General features: G+C 41.8%; 1 protein-coding gene across 3 annotated transcripts in view; it reads right to left on the bottom strand.

Moving 5' to 3' along the window:
- Positions 1–18,719, bottom strand: part of LOC132781571 (trinucleotide repeat-containing gene 18 protein) — a 205,856-nt gene that overhangs the window by 65,334 nt on the left and 121,803 nt on the right. For all 3 annotated transcript variants that reach the window (XM_067473072.1, XM_067473070.1, XM_067473071.1), the window contains exons 10-16: positions 15,639–16,613; positions 14,369–14,541; positions 10,741–10,877; positions 8,006–8,134; positions 6,335–6,509; positions 1,910–2,276; positions 87–386 (exon numbers count right to left, since the gene is read on the bottom strand). In XM_067473072.1, coding sequence (XP_067329173.1) covers positions 87–386; positions 1,910–2,276; positions 6,335–6,509; positions 8,006–8,134; positions 10,741–10,877; positions 14,369–14,541; positions 15,639–16,613 — 2,256 coding nt within the window. The remainder of the gene's footprint in view (positions 1–86; positions 387–1,909; positions 2,277–6,334; positions 6,510–8,005; positions 8,135–10,740; positions 10,878–14,368; positions 14,542–15,638; positions 16,614–18,719) is intronic.

Here is an 18,719-nt window from a genome sequence, read left to right as displayed (position 1 = left end):
CCATCCACAACCCACGTCCCACACTCGCTCACCACTCACTCAGACACGGAAGAGCTTTGTTTGGTTTTGTGTTATAATCTAGTAACCTTGATCAAACGAGTCCTCCGAGGAATCACTGAATGAATAGCCGGCTTCGGCCTCTCTGGGCAGCAAGCAGAAGGGCGGCTTCCGGGCACCAGCAGCAGCACCAGCCGCCAGGTTAGATTTGAGAGTTCTGGCGGGGGAGAGGCCCTTGGGGGTCGCTTTCAGGCCCCCCGCGATCCGGCTGCGCTTTGGGGGCACCACGCGGTAGAGGCTCGGGGGTCTCACTCGGGAGCTGGCCGCGGAAGGAGAAGACCACTCGTCCTGCAGGGATTCCTCCTCCTCCTCGTCCTCAGAGTCTGTATCTGGAGTCAACGTAGTTAGTATTTATAGATAAATATACATACTAGCCGTACCCGCAACGCGTTGCTGTGGCCCACCTTCCCTCCCTCTTTCTCTCCTCCTTTCTTTCCTTCCTTCCTTCCCTTTTTCTTTCCTCCTCTCCTTACTTCCTTCACTTCCCTTTTTTTCTTTCCTTCTCTCCTTCCTTCCTTCCTTCCCTTTTTCTCTCCTTCCCTTTTTCTTTCCTTCTCTTTCCTTCCTTTCTTTCCTTTTTTTTCCTTCTATTCCTCTTCCCTTCTTTCCCTTTTTTCTTCCCTTCTTTTCCCTTCCATCCCTTTTTTCTTTCCTTCTCTACCTCTTCCCTTCTTTCCTTTCCTTTTTTTTCCTTTTCTTCCTTCCTCCGCTTCCTCTTCCCTTCTTCTCTTTTCTTTCCTTCTCTCCTTCCTTCCTCCTCTTCCCTTCCTTTTCTTTCCTTCTCTCCTTCCTTCCTTCACTTCTTCCCTTCTTTCCTTCCTCTTTTCTTTCCTTCTCTCCTTCCTTTCCTTTTTTCTTTCCTTCTCTCCTTTCTTCTCTTCCTCTTCCATTCCTTCCCTTCCCTCTTTTCTTTCCTTCTCCCCTTCCTTCCTTCCTTTTTCTTTCCTTCTCTCCTTCAGTCCTTTCCTTCCTCTTCCCTTCCTTCCTTCCCTTTTTTTCCTTCCTTTCATTTTTTCTTTCCTTCTCTCCTTCCTTCTCTTCCTCTTCCTTTCTTTGCTTCCTTTTTTTCTTTCCTTCTCTCCTTCCTTCTCTACCTTTTCCCTTCCTTCCTTTCCTTTTTTCTTTCCTTCTCTCATTCCTTCCTTCATTTCCTCTTTCTTCTCTTTTCTTTCCTTCTCTCCTTCCTTCCTTCACTTCCTTTCTTCTCTTTTCTTTCCTTCTCTCCTTCCTTCCATCACTTCCTCTTTCTTCTCTTTTCGTTCCTTCTCTCCTTCCTTCCTCCTTTTCCTTTCCTTTTTTCTCTTTCTCTCCTTCTTTCCTTTGCTCCGTCTTCCCTTCCTTCCTTCCCTTTTTGCTTTCCTTCTGTCCTTCCTTCTCTTCCCTTCTCTCATTCCCTCTTTTCTTTCCTTCTTTCCTTCCTTCCTTCGCTTCTTCTTCCCTTCTCTCCTTCCTTCCCTTTTTTCTTTCCTTCTCTCATTCCTTCTCTTCCTCTTCCCTTGCTTCACTTTTCTTTCGTTATCTCCTTCCTTCCCTTCCCTCCTTTCCTTTTTTCTTTCCTTCTCCTCTTCTTCCCCTCCTTCCATCCCTTTTTTCTTTCCTTCTCTCCTTCCTTCCTTCCTTCTCTTCCTCTTCCCTTTCTCTTCTTTACTTCATTCTGACTAACCTCGAGTTCTACCATTTCCCCCCCATATCTGATGACTTCTGTCTCTACAAACACGCTGCTGCTTCCTCCCCTCCTCAACCCACCCGGTTGTTTCCCCTGTGACGCAAAGAGATTCAATCTCCGCTTCCAACAAAGCCCAAAGGGAAACACAAGAGCACAGAAGAAGCAAAGGTTTCAAAATCTGCTTACTGTAGGAATAGCTGCTAACTTCAGACATTGCTGGTGAACTGGAGACCTTCAGGTGGCCCTTGACTCTGAGCCCCACCTCCATCTTCTTCATTTTGGCAGACATTTTGGTTTTACCTTCTCTGGACGCTTTCAGAGAGAAGCTCATAGCTTTGCCCAGGTGCTTCTTGTCCTCTTTGCCGAGGAAGGCCTCGTGGGGCGACAGGTACCGACTGCTGAAGCACCCTCCGTTTCTCTGCCTTGCCCCAGAGCGGTCTGCAAACTTAAAAGGCGATTTCAATTTGCTGTGCCTGGAGAGAGACAGCGCTTTGTCCAGCTTGCTCACCAGTTGCTCCTGGTCGGAGGCCAGCTTCTTCTTCTTCATCTTTAGCTGCAAAAGGAAGACAAGGATTGGGCACGGGTGACCACACGGCAGATACCACTGGCCCTTCCTTGAACGTCTGCCTACGATGGCCATTTCAGTGTGCTGGATTTCAATCTCTTGCATCCAATGTCCAGTCAAGAGTGTCAACCAAGGCTTCGTAGCCATCTCCCAAGGAAACATTCCCCAAGTTAGTGACTTCTGGGTACTTCAGATTGCAGTGTTCCCTCACTTTTCGTGGGGGTCACGTTCCAGGACCACCCGCGATACGTGAAAACCCGCAAAGTAGGGACACTTAGAGAATATATTCAGTATACATATGTATTAGGCCTGGGCGGTTTCGTTTCGTTAATTTGTAATTAGTTAATAATTCGTTATTTTTTTCAATTACAAAACGATAACGAACCATTCTGGAGCAATTTTTTAAAAAAACGAATTTTTAAACACGTTTTGTAAATGCTTCGTATTTCGTTATTGTATTCGTTTCGTTATTGTTCTGAGGTCGTTTCGTTATTATTTCCGCATGTCTGGGGCAAGTTTTTTGTTTAATTAGTGAAAAAAAAATATAATATCTCACCAACAGTCAACAACAGAGGGAGAGGGAAGCTTCAGAAGTTTTTGGAGGTTTTTTAGCGTATTTCGCGGTAAATGTGAAAAATGTGAAAAATGTGAAAAATGTGAAATTTCGTAAATGTGAAAAAAATTACAAAACATTAACGAATCGATTCGTTATTGTTTCGGAAATCGATTAGTTAATGTTTTGTAATTTTTTTTCACATTTACGAAATTTCGTAAATACCGAACTTTTTTAAGGGAAAATTTTGTAATTATTTTAAATATCGAAACAAAAAAAACCCCCAAATACAAATCGATTTTAGAAACAATTTTTTCCGTTGAAACCCAGGCCTAATATGTATACGTATGCCCCCCGTCTGCCCTCCATCTGGAAGATGCCTCCCCTCTCTCACTCTAACTACACAGATATCTGTAAATACAACATCATAGAATCATAGAATCAAAGACAAACTTTGTCTTTGTGGGTAAGAACCTGCACCTTGAATTAGGACCGGAAAATGAACGGCAGCCAATGGAGCTCCTTAAACAGGGGAAGCTGATGAGGAAACACAACCTACAAACTATCTACAGACCCACCAAGAAAATCCAACAAATGCTCCGTTCAGCAAAGGACAAGAGGGATCCTCTCACCTCTGCAGGAGTGTATTGCACACCATGTAGCTGTGGACAAGTCTACATAGGGACCACCCAACGCAGCAGCGTTGCCCAAACATGAATCAAGGGATCCTCTCACGTCTGCAGGAGTTTACTTTATACCATGCAGTTGTAGAGACATGTACATAGGGACCACCAAACACAGCGATGCACAGGCACGAATGAAGGAACATGAAAGGCAATGCAGACTGATAGGGCTGGGCAACCACGGAAAAATTTGTTTCTAAACTCGATTCATTTTTTGGGGTTTTTTGCGTTTCGATATTTAAAAGAATTCCGAAAATTTTCTTTAAAAAAGTTCGATATTTACGAAATTTCGTAAAATTACGAAACAATACGAAACGAATACGAATCGATTCGTTAATGGCGGACGCAACCGCGCAATACACTAAAAAACCTCCAAATGGGACAGGGGGAACTTTTGAAGCTTCCCTCTCCCTCTGTTGTTGACTGTTGGTGTGATATTTATAATTTTTTTTTCACTGATTAAACAAACAACAGCTATAAAACTTGCCCTAGACATGCGGAAATAATAACGAAACGATTTCGAAACGATTTCGAAACGAATACGAAACGAATACGAAGCAATTACGAAACGAATTGAAAAATTCGTTTCGTTTTTAAGATGCTCCTGAATGGTTCAATATTGCTTCATTATAAAAAAAAATAACGAATTTTTAACGAATTACGAAATTACGAAACGAAACTGCCCAGCCCTACAGACTGATTCAACCAGAGAAGTCAGCCATAGTAGAGCACCTGATGAACCAACCTGGGCACAGCATATTATTGGAGAGCACAGAAATGCTGGACCACTCTCACAACCACTATGTCAGACTACACAGAGAAGCCATTGAAATCCACAAGAAGCATGTGGACAATTTCAACAGAAAGGAGGAAACCATGAAAATGAACAAAATCCAGTATTAAAAAACTCTAAAATTACAACAGCAAAACAACAGAGAGGAAGCAATCAGGGACAATTAATCACCTCTCAACAAAAGATTCCCCCAGGCACTAACAAGTCACACCAAACAACTGCCAGGACATCAAATGCTAATCAAGGTAGTCAGTTGAAACATTGACACTTAGCTCCAGCAGACAAGAGTTCTTTGTCCCACCCTGGATATATAAACCCCATTTTCCTAATTCCAGCAGACCTCACTACCTCTGGGGATGCTTGCCATAGATGCAGGCGAAACATCAGGAGAGATGTGCCTCTAGAATAATAATAATAATAATACTTTATTTATACCCCGCCACCATCTCCCCAAGGGATTTGGAGCGACTTAAATGAGGCCAAGCCCAACAACACATCAATAAAAACAAAAAGCAATAAACAAAAACAGTAAATACAATACAATTAATATAAATCACATATAAACAATAAACAATAAACAGTAACATGGCCATATAGCCCGAAAAAAACTACAACAACCCATTTGCTAGTTGTACCCAAACTAGCAAATCGGGTGCCTTCTTTCCCTCCTCTTTCAGCTATCCATCCCTGAAGGTTTGCCAGACTTCCAGAAATTGCAGCCTTCCAAGCCTTCGCTATTTGTTTGTTAATGCATACATTTGCAAACCTGTATAGTATGAGTGTGTTGATTTGCCAGTATAACTAATCTCTTTGGTGTGGGAGGGGCTACAAACATGTGATTGCACTGAGCATATTCAGACTCAAGACTCCCATTTTGGAAACAGTATGTTTTTGGACTTCAATGGAAACAGTATGCTTTTGCTAGCTGTGGAGAATCTTGGCTTTCCCAAAAGGTTATGAATGCCATTTTCCAAAATCAGGTACTGGGGCAGTTACTGGAATAAAATACATATGTTCTGGTACAACTGTACCAGGAGCTCCAATTTAATTTGCTTTGTATTAAATGTTTGCTTGCAGTCCAAGGTTTCAGGGACTCTGCAGATAGGTGGCTTCCGTTGGTTGCAGTCATAGGGCAAGTCACCTGTCCATCATCGTTAAGTTTTGGTCCCGCCCCTTGCACAGGGCAATTGGGAAGGGAAAGGAGCCATTTTTAGTTAGTCTCAGCAAGGAAAGCTAATGTACAGGACGTGTGCAAGCTTCCCCTGTACAAAAGCTTCAACCCTTAAGACTCTCCAGGGGAAAACAGTCTTAAGAGTCAACCATTAAGATTTTCCAGTCTTAAAAGCAACTCCAGGGAACTCCAGGGAAGCCTCCTCAAAGCTTTGAGGACTTCCCAGGGGAAAACAGTCTTAAGAGTCTCCAAAGATTTCCAGGAAAGCAGCCCTAAAGACCAAAAAAAAAAAAATCCAGCTACTGCCTTACTGGTAGGTCCACTCAGCGTTCGAGATGCAGTTCGACCCGGTAGCGGAGCCCACATCAGTAAGGGTTAGATTACAGTCAGCCTGGGAGAAGTTAAAACGGGGATTTTCCTTTAAAGAAGAAGTGATTGAAGACAGTTGCCTGTCCTTCGTGGGCAAGATTAGGAAGTCACCAGTTGCCTAAAAGCCTGGAAGCATTTGGTTAACTTTACTGAAGACAAGAGAAGTTTCTGTTTGATTGTTCATTAATAAAAGACTTTGTTATACTTCACAAGCCATCTAAAGACTATTTTGTGGTGGAAAACCTCTGAGAACTTCTCCTTGGGCCCCCTGGCTTCCCGCTGGGCAAAGGTTGCACATCCTGTTCTAAAGCAAACTAGAGAACTCCAGGGAACCGCATTGAATCGCCTGTTTGGGCTGAAAAATGCGGTATAGAAATAAAGCAAATAAATAAATAAGTAAAGGAAATACTTTCACAGGCCCAGCGCACGCGACAGAACAACATACATATACATACATAAAATCAGGTTTGTACCAACCTCATTGGAGAAGTTGGCAAGCACATCTTGCTCATCCCAGCTGCGATTTCTGCCCTTCATCCTCCCGGTCCTGCTCTCCATCTCATCTTCGTCGTCAAGGAGGATGCCTCTGTGCCTCTTCCTGCTGCCTTCACCGGTCTCGGAGTCTTCCGAGAGGAGTAAGGACTTGCTGAGTCTGGAAACCAGATGGAAAAGTGATCTGATTGGTTGGTTAGTTATATAACAACAACAACAACAACAACATTTTATTATGATCCAAAGACCCTTAGAATCATAGAATCATAGAGTTAGAAGAGACCTCATGGGCCATCCAATCCAACCCCCTGCCAAGAAGCAGGAAGAGATTGCATTCAAAGCACCCTTGATAGATGGCCATCTAGCCTCTGTTTAAAAACCTCCAAAGAAGGAGCCTCCACCACACTCCGGGGCAGAGAGTTCCACTGCTGAACGGCTCTCACAGTCAAGAAGTTCTTCCTCGTGTTCAGATGGAATCTCCTTTCTTGTAGTTTGAAACCATTGTTCCATTGCATCCTAGTCTCCAGGGAAGCAGAAAACAAGCTTGCTCGCTCCTCCCTGTGGCTTCCTCTCACATATTTGTACATGGCTATCATATCTCCTCTCAGCCTTCTTTCTTCAGGCTAAACATGACCAGCTCCTTAAGCCACTCCTCATAGGGCTTGTTCTCCAGACCCTTGATCATTTGAGTTGCCCTCCTCTGGACACATTCCAGCTTGTCAATATCTCTCTTGAAAATGGGATTTTGGCCTGCATCAAGAGGAGCCTAGTGTCTAGGTCCAGGGAAGACATGCTCCCCATGCTCTATTCTGCTTTGGTGAGACCACACCTGGAATATTGTGTCCAATTCTGGGCACCACAATTCAAGAGAGATATTGACAAGCTGGAATGTGTCCAGAGGAGGGCGACTAAAATGATCAAGGGTCTGGAGAACAAGCCCTATGAGGAGCGGCTTAAGGAGCTGGGCATGATTAGCCTGAAGAAGAGAAGGCTGAGAGGAGATATGATGAGAGCCATGTATAAATATGTGAGAGGAAGCCACAGGGAGGAGGGAGCAAGCTTGTTTTCTGCTTCCCTGGAGACTAGGACGCAATGTAGCCATGGCTTCAAACTACAAGAGAGGAGATTCCATCTGAACATGAGGAAGAATTTCCTGACTGTGAGAGCTGTTCAGCAGTGGAACTCTCTGCCCCAGAGTGTGCTGAAGGCTGCTTCTTTGGAAGCTTTTAAACAGGGGCTGGATGGCCATCTGTCAGGGGTGATTTGAATGCAATATTCCTGCTTCTTGGCATAATGGGGGTGGACTGGATGGCCCATGAGGTCTCTTCCAGCTCTAGGATTCTATGATTCTAAACGTGTGGTGTTTTGAAGTCAGAGGGTTATTCCTGTTCTGGAGTGCAACACCTGTTGTATCTGCTACTCTTTCACCAATGCCTCCCTGCCTTATTCATGCAATGTCCATGCCATGGCAGCTGCCCCACTCCAAACGGCATGACCCTCAACACAAATCAGCACTCAAGCTGCCACATACTTCATCATGTCCACGAATCAGGACACTATGCCAAAAGACAGAGAGAGCGCATGTGTGTGCTTGTGTTCGAGTTCATGCACGTGACACCCTGCGGGCCCCTTTGCCCCCGGCAGCCCAGCTCTTACTTTCCACTCCTGCAGCCGCTCTTCCCTCTCTCCGTCGGGGGCGAGAGAGCGCTGGGTCCATGCTTCCTCTTCCTGGGCCTTCCTGGGCCTCGTCTTGCCAAGCTTCTACTTTTCTCGTCATGCTTTTCCCTTTTTAAAAAAAACAATATGCTTGACTGTTAACCAAAAGCAACTAGAACGTAATTGTGCAAAAACAAAAAAAGGGAAAGAAAAGTAATGCTGGGAAAGGAACCAAAGTAATTGTATAAAAGGAATTAGAAGAAACCAAAACTAACTCAAAGAGCCCCAGTCTGTCAACAAAACACTAAACTGACCTACTCCAAAATCCAAAACCTCCAGGAAGGCCACTGTGAAGGAGGGTAAAATTACTGCCACCAAATTTGTGAGGAAGCCCAGTAATTGTCAGCATCAACTTAGGAGCTGTTTTACAAAGAGACTATTAGTTACAGAAGTATTTATTTATTTGATAGCGTAGCGTTTAATGTCCCTGGTTTGGTTTTTCTACTTATGCAGGTTGTTTTGACTTAGGAGAAACTGTATCAGGCAAGGCTTGAGGAGAACAGTAACAATTTTATTGGAACAAGCAAGGTATAACAGATTTGATTGTTTCTTCACAAGAGGCACAAATCTTGATTGGTTACATTAGTAAGGTTTCATGAGTAACTTTAGGTACAGACTTTAAGAGGTTTCTATAAGCAGATGTATCTTTCCTGGACAACTGTCCTAATAAAACAAATAAGCTAAAAGGCTTATTTAACAGAATTGGCTCCCAGCCAAACCCTGATTCTTAATATTAAAGAACCAGTCTTCCCTATAGTTCTCTAACTATAGTATTCCTGATGGTTTCCCACACACCACAGGATCAACTACCTTCTCCTGTAACTCTTTGGTCACCGACTAGTTCCCTGTTTCTCCCATTAGAGAAATCAGTCTTCCCTGTAACTCTACTGGTCACAGACTAGTTCCCTGAATCCCCACCTAGAGATTTCAGTCCTTTCTGTAACTCTAATAGTCACAGACTCTTCCCTGATTCTCCTTCTAGAGAAATCATTCTTCCCTGTAGCTCACCGGCTTACAGACTGCCACTTTCAAACAGCTGCCCCAAGAAGTGACAGTTGGCTACGCCCCCGTTGCTATGGCAACTCTGCTCAAGCCAAACCAGCCACCATCTCGAACAAAATATATTCCTACATACTTACCATTTATTAACTACTGTTTAAACAACACATAACCATAAGAATAAAAATTACACATCGTCACAGCCACCACTAATGGGAGTGCTTACAAAACCAAGACATGTCTGGCACGTGTAATGAGCCACCGAGTTGCCAACAAGTTTTGTCAAAGACATGGATGTACCAAGGACCAAGAAAGTCCTAAAGATGTGACTCGAAAGAAGACAGCTGTGCCCCAACCTGACAGCTGCCAGAAGTTACTAGATGATCTCCTAATTACCCGGATATACTTGAGTATAAGCCGACCCGAACATAATTTTACCATGAAAAAACTGGGGAAACGTATTGACTTGTGTATAAGCCGAGGATGAGGAATGCAGCCGCTACTATTAAATTTCAAAATAAAAATTACATTAATTGAGGCATCAATAAGTTCAATGTTTTGAAATATTTACATACATACTGTAATTTAAGATAAGACTGTCCAACTCCGATTAAACCATTATTCTAACCTTCTTGAATGTAAATGTGCTTACGTATCCATCCAATAATAATACAGAGAGTAAAATAATAAATGTAATAATAAAAATAATAATAGTAGAGTAAAATAATGGAAATGTAATAATAGAGTAAAATAATAAATGCAATAATAATCGAGTAAAATGATAAATGTAATAAAATAAAATAATAATAGAGTAATATAATAATGCATTTATATTAAAATAATAATAGTCTTGTCCAGGGGTCCTCAAACTAAGGCCCGGGGGCCAGATGCGGCCCTCCAAGGTCATTTACCCGGCCCTCGCTCAGGATCAACCTAAGTCTGAAATGATTTGAAAGCACACAACAACAACAAGAATCCTATCTCATCAGCCAAAAGCAGGCCCACACTTCCCATTGAAATACTAATAAGTTTATATTTGTTAAAATTGTTCTTCATTTTAATTATTGTATTGTTTTAAAGTATTTTGCACTACAAATAAGATATGTGCTGTGTGCATAGGAATTCATCCGTTTTTTTTCAAATTATAATCCGGCCCTCCAACAGTTTGAGGGACTGTGACCAGGCCCTCTGTTTAAAAAGTTTGAGGACCCCTGTTCTTGACGGATGAGACTGTTTTATTGTTTTAATGATTGTTTTATTGCTTGTGGATGCACTGTTTTTAATTTGATTTATGTCTAATTGTAGTGTATAATTGTAATTGTTTGTACTGGCATTGAATTTTGCCATTACTTATGTGTAAACCGCTTTGAGTCCCCCTCGGGGTGAGAAAAGCGGTATACAAATACTGTAAATAATAATAATAATAATAATAATAATAATAATAAATGCAATAATAATAATAATAGAGTAAAATAATAAATGTAATAATAGTAATAATAATAATGTAAAATAAATGTAATAAAAGCAACAATAAATACAGTAAAATAATAAATGTACTAATAATAAATAGAATAAAATAATAAATAATCTTGACTCGAGTATAAGCCAAGGGGACTTTTTCAGCCTAAAAAAGGACAGAAAAACTAGGCTTATACTTGAGTATATACCATACTTACTCAGAGTCTCTCCGTCGCTGCAGCTTGACCAATTCCCTCTGTTTTTCCTTATACCTCCTCTGCAGCTCAGCCAGCCTCATCCTGTAGTCCAACTCCATTGCATCCATGTTCTCAACAGATGACTTGATGGAGTACAGCTGGGAGGAAAACATTTAGAAAACAGCAAGAATTTAGAAAGGAGTGAAGTGGGGGGGGGGGGGGGGGGTGGTCCCAGTTACAGTCCAGCACAGGCCCTATCCAACAGTCCATAATTAAACTCGTTTGATTCATAACTCAGCCACTAGCAGGAATGAAACATACCATACCTAACCTGCGGTAGATACCAAAGTTCTCATTTTGATTCAGGGCTTGGTGTACAGGGAAAGTATGGCCTTAAGGGTGGGAGAGCAGGTCATATACAGGACCTTGAACAATGCTGGAGCAACTCTGCAAATATTGTGTCCAATTCTGGGCACCACAATTCAAGAGAGACATTGACAAGCTGAGAAGTGTGCAAAGAAGGGCGACTAAAATGATCAAGGGTCTGGAGAACAAGCCCTATGAGGAGCGTCTTAAGGAGCTGGGCATGTTTAGCCTGAAGAAGAGAAGGCTGAGAGGAGATATGATAGCCATGTCTAAATATGTGAGAGGAAGCCACAGGGAGGAGGGAGTAAGCTTGTTTTCTGCTTCCCTGGAGACTAGGACGCAAGGGAACAACGGCTTCAAACTACAAGAGAGGAGATTCCATCTGAACATGACTGTGAGAGCCGTTCAGCAGTGGAACTCTCTGCGTGGTGGAGGCTCCTTCTTTGGAAGCTTTTAAACAGAGGCTGGATGGCCATCTGTCAGGGGTGATTTGAATGCAATATTCCTGCTTCTTAGCAGAATGGGGTTGGACTGGATGGCCCACGAGGTCTCTTCCAACTCTAAGATTCTATGATTCTATGATTCTACTTTCATTATACATGTTTCTCAAAAGAAACTAGACAAATCCATCAAGTATTGATTCCCAAGCTAAATCTCACTTCTCAATCATCTGTATCTATATACCGTATATACTTGAATATAAGCTGATTTTTTCAGCCTTTTTTTAAGGCTGAAAAAGCCCCCCTCGGCTTATACTCGAGACAAGGTTTTTTATTGTCGTACTCTGTTGTTGTTGTTGTTATTATTATTATTACATTTATTATTTTACTCTATTATTACATTTATTTTTTATTTTATTATTTTTGTTATATTTATTATTTTACCATATTATTATTTTACTGACACAAAAAACACAGTATGTCACAGCAAACGAGATCTATATGCTGGATTTTGTATCACAAAATGACAAGTCAAACACTTCCCAAGAGTCTAGGACTGTGTGATGTATTTTTGAATGATGTGCGCAGATCCAAGTAAGGTGACGGATCGTGATATTACTATATTTATTATTATTATTACATTTATTATTTTACTTTATTATATTTGTTATTTTATTCTATTATTGTTATTGTGATATTTATTATTTTACTCTATTATTATTACATTTATTATTTTACTCTATTTATTATTATATTTGTTATTTTATTCTATTATTGTTATATTTATTATTTTATTCTATCTACTATTATTACATTTATTATTTTACTCTATTTATTATTTGTTATTTTACTCTATTATTATTATGATATTTATTATTTTATTCTATTTACTATTATTACATTTATTATTTTACTCTATTTATTATTATATTTGTTATTTTACTCTATTATTATTATTACATTTATTATTTTACTCTATTATTATTACACAAACATGATTTACTCTATTATTGTTGTTATTATATTTATTATTTTACTCTATTTACTATTATTACATTTATTATTTCACTCTATTTATTATTATATTTGTTATTTTACTCTATTATTATTGTTATTATTACATTTATTATTTTACTCTATTATTATTACATTATTTTATGTTTATTATTATTATTCAAACATGATTTACTCTATTATTGTCATTATTACATTTATTATTTTACTCTATTTATTATTTGTTATTTTACTCTATTATTATGATGATATTTATTATTTTACTCTATTTACTATTATTACATTTATTATTTCACTCTATTTATTATTATATTTGTTATTTTACTCTATTATTATTGTTATTATTACATTTATTATTTTACTCTATTATTATTACATTATTTTATGTTTATTATTATTACACAAACATGATTTACTCTATTATTGTTGTTATTATATTTATTATTTTACTCTATTTACTATTATTACATTTATTATTTTACTCTATTTATTATTATATCTGTTATTTTACTTTATTGTTGTTATTATATTTATTATTTTACTCTATTTACTATTATTACATTTATTATTTTACTCTATTTATTTTATTTGTTATTTTACTTTATTGTTATTATATTTATTATTTTACTCTAATTACTATTATTACATTTATTATTTCACTCTATTTATTATTTTATTTGTTATTTTATTTATTATTATATTATTTTATTATGTTTATTATTATTATTATTATTATTATTATTATTATTATTAAACAAACATGATTTACTCTATTATTATTATTACATTTATTATTTTACTCTATTTATTATTACATGTATTATTTTACTCTATTATTCCTGTTATTATTACATTTTATTATTTTACACTGTTACTTTTTATTACACATATTATTTTAACCTCTTCAGTATTATTGGAAGGATATGTAAGCACATTTACACTAAAGATTACAATAATTGTTTAATCAGAGATAGTCTTACATTAAAATATATTTTTATGTAAACATTCAAAAACACTTAACCTACGGATGCCTCAATTAATGTAATTGTATTGGTCTCTATTTTTATTTTGAAGTTTACCAACAACTGATGCATTTCCCACCCTCAGCTTATATTCGCATCAATACGTTTTCCCATTTTTTGGTGGTAAAATTAGGTGCCACCGCTTAAATTTGAGTCGGCTTATGCTCGAGTATATATGGTATATTATCCTTCAAGTCATCTGTCAACATGACAACCAGTTGACTTTTATAGAGATTTCTAAGGGTTGTTGGGGTTTGTTTTGCGAGTTCTTCTTGTGAAAGATATCTACAGGACCTGGTCTTCATTGGCCATCTACCATCCAAGGACGAAGCAGGGCCAAGATCTGATGACTTTCAGTGTTGAAACTCTGCATGAATTCTGCAGCATCTCTTAGAATCATAGAATCATAGAATCAAAGAGTTGGAAGAGACCTCATGGGCCATCCAGTCCAACCCCATTCTGCCAAGAAGCAGGAATATTGCATTTAAATCGCCCCTGACAAATGGCCATCCCGCCTCTGCTTAAAAGCTTCCAAAGAAGGAGCCTCCACCACACTCCGGGGCAGAGAGTTCCACTGCTGAACGGCTCTCACAGTCAGGAAGTTCTTCCTAATGTTCAGATGGAATCTCCTCTCTTGTAGTTTGAAGCCATTGTTCCATTGCGTCCTAGTCTCCAAGGAAGCGGAAAACAAGCTTGCTCCCTTCTCCCTGTGGCTTCCTCTCACATATTTATACATGGCTATCATATCTCCCATGAACCTCCTTGCCTGACTATGAAGAGCAAAGCTGGTAGACAAGAACTACTCACGGCTTCATCTTTCTTTTGCATCCAGCTGTACTTTTTGTTGGGATCCAATTCTCGAGGAAGACGGATGTTCTTCAGGCCGTCCACAAAGGGCGTGGAGAGGACTTCCATCAGCATTTGGGTGCTGGCAGCTAACAGACTCTCCAAGGTTGGGCGAATGGGGAAGTTCTCCATCCCTGCGTCAAAGAGAGGGCAGGCTTCCATTATTCCAAGACAGACAGAGGATAGGTATTCCACAGGCAGATGCGCAGGTGTCAACGGTGGCCGGGAGGGCCTTTGCACAACTATTTATTTATTTATTATTATTATTATTATTATTATTTCATTTACACCGGGGAGGGGGGGGGACTCAGGGCGGCTTACAGAGGAGGCACAATTAGATGCCTAAATCAATTGACAGCAATACAAAGTACAAAAAAGCAATTCAACAGTTAAATTAAAACATCAATGCATAATAAAATATCAAAACAATCTCATGCTCGGGTTCAGAGTCCATATATCCATTCCATTCCATTTGTCCTTGTCTATCGTCAGATCCTTAATTTAGTTGCCAGTGTGTCCAAAGGCTTGGTCCCAAACCCAGGTCTTCAGTTTTTTCCTGAATGCCAGAAAGGAAGTCGCCGATCTAATCTCCCCGGGGAGTGAGTTCCACAGGTGGGGGGCCACCACTGAGAAGGCCCTGCTCCTCGTCCCCGCCAACCTCACTTGTGAGAGTGGCGGGGTCGAGAGCAGGGCCTCCCCAGAAGATCTTAAACTTCGAGGTGGGGTGTAGAGGGAGATCCGTTCGGACAAATACACTGGGCCAGAACCGTATAGGGTTTTGTAGGTCAAAACCAGCACTTTGAATTGTGCTCGGAATTGGATCGGCAGCCAGTGGAGGTGACGCAACAGGGGGGTGGTATGCTCCCTGTACGCCGCTCCGGTGAGCAATCTGGCTGCTTCTCGCTGGACTACTTGAAGTTTCCGAGCAGTCTTCAAAGGCAACCCCACGTAGAGTGCGTTGCAGTAATCCAACCGGGATGTGACAAGAGCGTGGACCATCGTGGCCAAAACTAAAACTCATGTGCCAATGGCGACCTTACCTCGTGAAGTCTGACTTGACCATGGTGGTCCTTAGTTACCTCTAGACTGGATTACTGTATTTGTGGACCCTTTAGTAAATAACGTTACCTTTATATAAAAACAATTATCAACATGAAGCTTTCCTAGTGACCAGGCAAGGCCTTAGCAGCTCAAAACAAGGGACGCTCAACCTCCCCTTGCTCAACCTCACCTTGCATCTCCTGCCTCCTCTTCTCCAGCTCGATCTCCGCGATTTCGCTCAGCAAGGTGATCCCCTGCAGGAAGGTGTGCTCTGGCGACAGAGAGGAGGACACTTCCAGGTTGACCACGGCCTCCTGTGTGATGCCATCACTCGGCAGTAAGGAGCAGGCTTGGGGCAACTCAGCTGCCGCAGCCAAGACGTTCATGCCAGCTAGAGGGTCGTCTGGTTTGATGTCCAGGTGTTGGACTTGGCAGGAGGCATCCTCGTCCCTGTAGCAGGGCTCCCCCAACATTGGCTCCTCCTCTTCCTGAAATGTGCTGGAGAATTCCCTCCTTGTCCGGGGAGAGCTGATGTGAGGCATGTCTGTGACCGCGCAAGCGCCTTCAGGCTGAGGGATGAGGTTCACTTCAGGTAGTTCGTTCTCCCCGTGCAACAAGGCTCCGTTGTAGTCCATGTGGACTGGGCAAGATTCAACATCAGGGGTGGCTTCCACTTGGGACTCCAATTCCATTACTTGATAAGCAGGCTGGCACTCCTGGAGAGCTTCTTCTTCTTCTTCCTCTTCCTCCTCGTCATGCTCTTCCTCGCACTGCAGGGCTTTGGCATGATGCAACAGAAGGGTGCAATTGCTCACTTCCTGGACCGGAAGGGCAACCGAGTCGGCCATGCTCAGGGCCTCCATCTCTGGCTCACAAAGACCCTCTTCCTGGTTCTCATCCAGCTCCAGCTCTGTTTTCACCCGCTCTTCCAAAGGCTCCTCCTCCTCTTCCTCCACCGTCTGGATGGGCTTGACGATTTTGGACGGGGAGAGATGGATGGGTTTGACCTCGGGAGAGAGGGCCAAGTGCTCAGGGTCTCCTGTGGGCAGCGGGACATCCGGAGCCAGGCCTTCGGCATCTGAGGCAGCAGTTGGTTGAAGGAGGTATGGGTAATGTCTCCTGAAGGATGCTGGGAGGGACTGGAATGGGTATCCCGATGGAATTTCTACAACAACAACAACAACAAAAGCTGGTAAGATGGAGAGGGGGTGGCCAAGTGTCGCACCTCAGAGTAGAACCACCTTGCTTACGACACCAAAGAACACACCAGCAGCTCAAATCAAATCAGTTATTTCAGTCATTGACCAGCACAGGAAATAGAGTCACATTTTCATACAAATTTGGCATGTTTGGTACATTAAAAATATAAATATATCTACTGAAGCACAATTTGGGTGAGGGAGCGGAAGGGGAAACAGGGTAAAAACATACAATGCCCAGATCCATCACCAAATTGAAGATTCAGGGAAGAAGATGACTGGACACACCAGCAGCTGTCTTTGTAGTTTTATCTGTATCTATCTATCTATCTATATATATAATAAAGAAGAGTGTTTGTATCGGACAGAGGAAGGGCGGAGGGAGGGCGGTGTATGTGCCAGCGTTCTGATTGGCCAACCTGAAAGTTCCAATATTCGGATTGGCTGCCACAGTGGTGCTATTTGCATATGGTCTCTGATTGGCCAGCTTCAATAGGAGCCCCTGGTGGAGAAGAGGGTTCATGGCAGAAACAGGGCATGACAGAAGGAAATTATAAGTTGCTTACCTGTAACTGTAGTTTCCTGGGTAGTCACCTGTGAATTCGTACATTTGGTATCCCTGCGCTTGCGCAATACAACTTTTCGGAACCTTCTAGAACTAAAAAGAAACATTCAGCCCTCAGCTAGGCCCGCCCCCCCCCCCTCCCGAGTATATATAGCCCGAGGGCGGGACTAGCCGTCAGTTCTCTTAGCCGCAAAAAACAGCTAGACGGCGTGGCATGATACTCGAGGGGAGGAAGGGCGGGTATGTACGAATTCACAGGTGACTACTCAGGAAACTACAGTTACAGGTAAGCAACTTATAATTTCCTGTCGTAGTCACTGTGAATCGTACATTTGGTAGATTAGCGAGCATCCATCTTGGCAGGCGGGATCATGCCACCGCCGAAGACAGCACCGCTCTACCAAATTCCATGTCCCTTTGGGAAACAGCGTCCACCTTATAATGTGCCACAAAGGTCAGAGGGGACGACCAAACAGCAGCTCTGCAAATGGCATCTAAAGGCACTCCTCGCAAAAAGGCTGTCGACGTTGCCACAGCCCTGGTGGAGTGACCCCGTATCTGCAACGGCAGATCTTTACCAACCAAACAGTAACACAACCGAATAACGGAAACTATCCAAGAGGAAAACCTCTGGGAAGACAAGGGAAGGCCGATGGCGTCTTTACGATATTTTATGAATAACCTCGGGGTTTTCCGCAACGGAGCCGTCCTATCTACATAAAAAGCTAAAGCTCTGCGAACGTCAAGCAAATGCAGAGCACGCTCCGTAGGCGTAGCTGGATTTTGAAAGAACCCCGGGAGCACCAATTCTTGAGATATGTGAAAACGAGTAGCCACTTTAGGAAGAAAACCCACATCTGTACGCAAAACCACCCTATCACCATGAAACTTAAGATAGGGTGGATCTACTCGTAGAGCACATAGCTCGCTAGAGCGCCTAGCAGATGTGATGGCGACCAGAAAGGCCGTCTTCCAGGACAAGAACGAAAGATCAACCCTGGCCATCGGTTCAAAAGGGGGTTTTGATAGACAGTTTAACACCAATTCTAAACTCCAAGAAGGGGCGATTGGAGCCACCGAAGGTCTAATATTCGCGAAACCTCGCAAGAAAGTCCTGACCAGTGGGTCCATAAAACATGACGGCAAACCCGACTTCCTTCTAAACCAGGAAATCGCCGCCAGGTAACATTTTAACGAAGAGTGAGATAATCCCGAGTCCGCTAGGGACACCAAAAAAGTCCAAAACGACGGAAGTCTGAACAGTCATAGGATCGAGTCCCTTTGAACGGACAAACGAACTAAATTTTCCCCATTTGTAGACATAGGAGCGTTTCGTCGAAGGTCTATGCGCAGCATCGATAATAGCTAGCACCGGGGAGGACAATGTTCCAAATGAAGCTAAGGAAGCGGAAGAATCCTCCACGCTGTGAGCTTCAGTTTGCCCACCTCCGGATACAAGACCTGATCGTTCTGCGAGGTTAGAAGGTCGAGCCTGTCGGGAAACCGG

This window comes from Anolis sagrei, chromosome X (genome assembly GCF_037176765.1).
Source record: "Anolis sagrei isolate rAnoSag1 chromosome X, rAnoSag1.mat, whole genome shotgun sequence".
Lineage (NCBI taxonomy): Eukaryota > Metazoa > Chordata > Lepidosauria > Squamata > Dactyloidae > Anolis > Anolis sagrei.
This window is presented reverse-complemented; position numbering and strand designations above follow the sequence as displayed.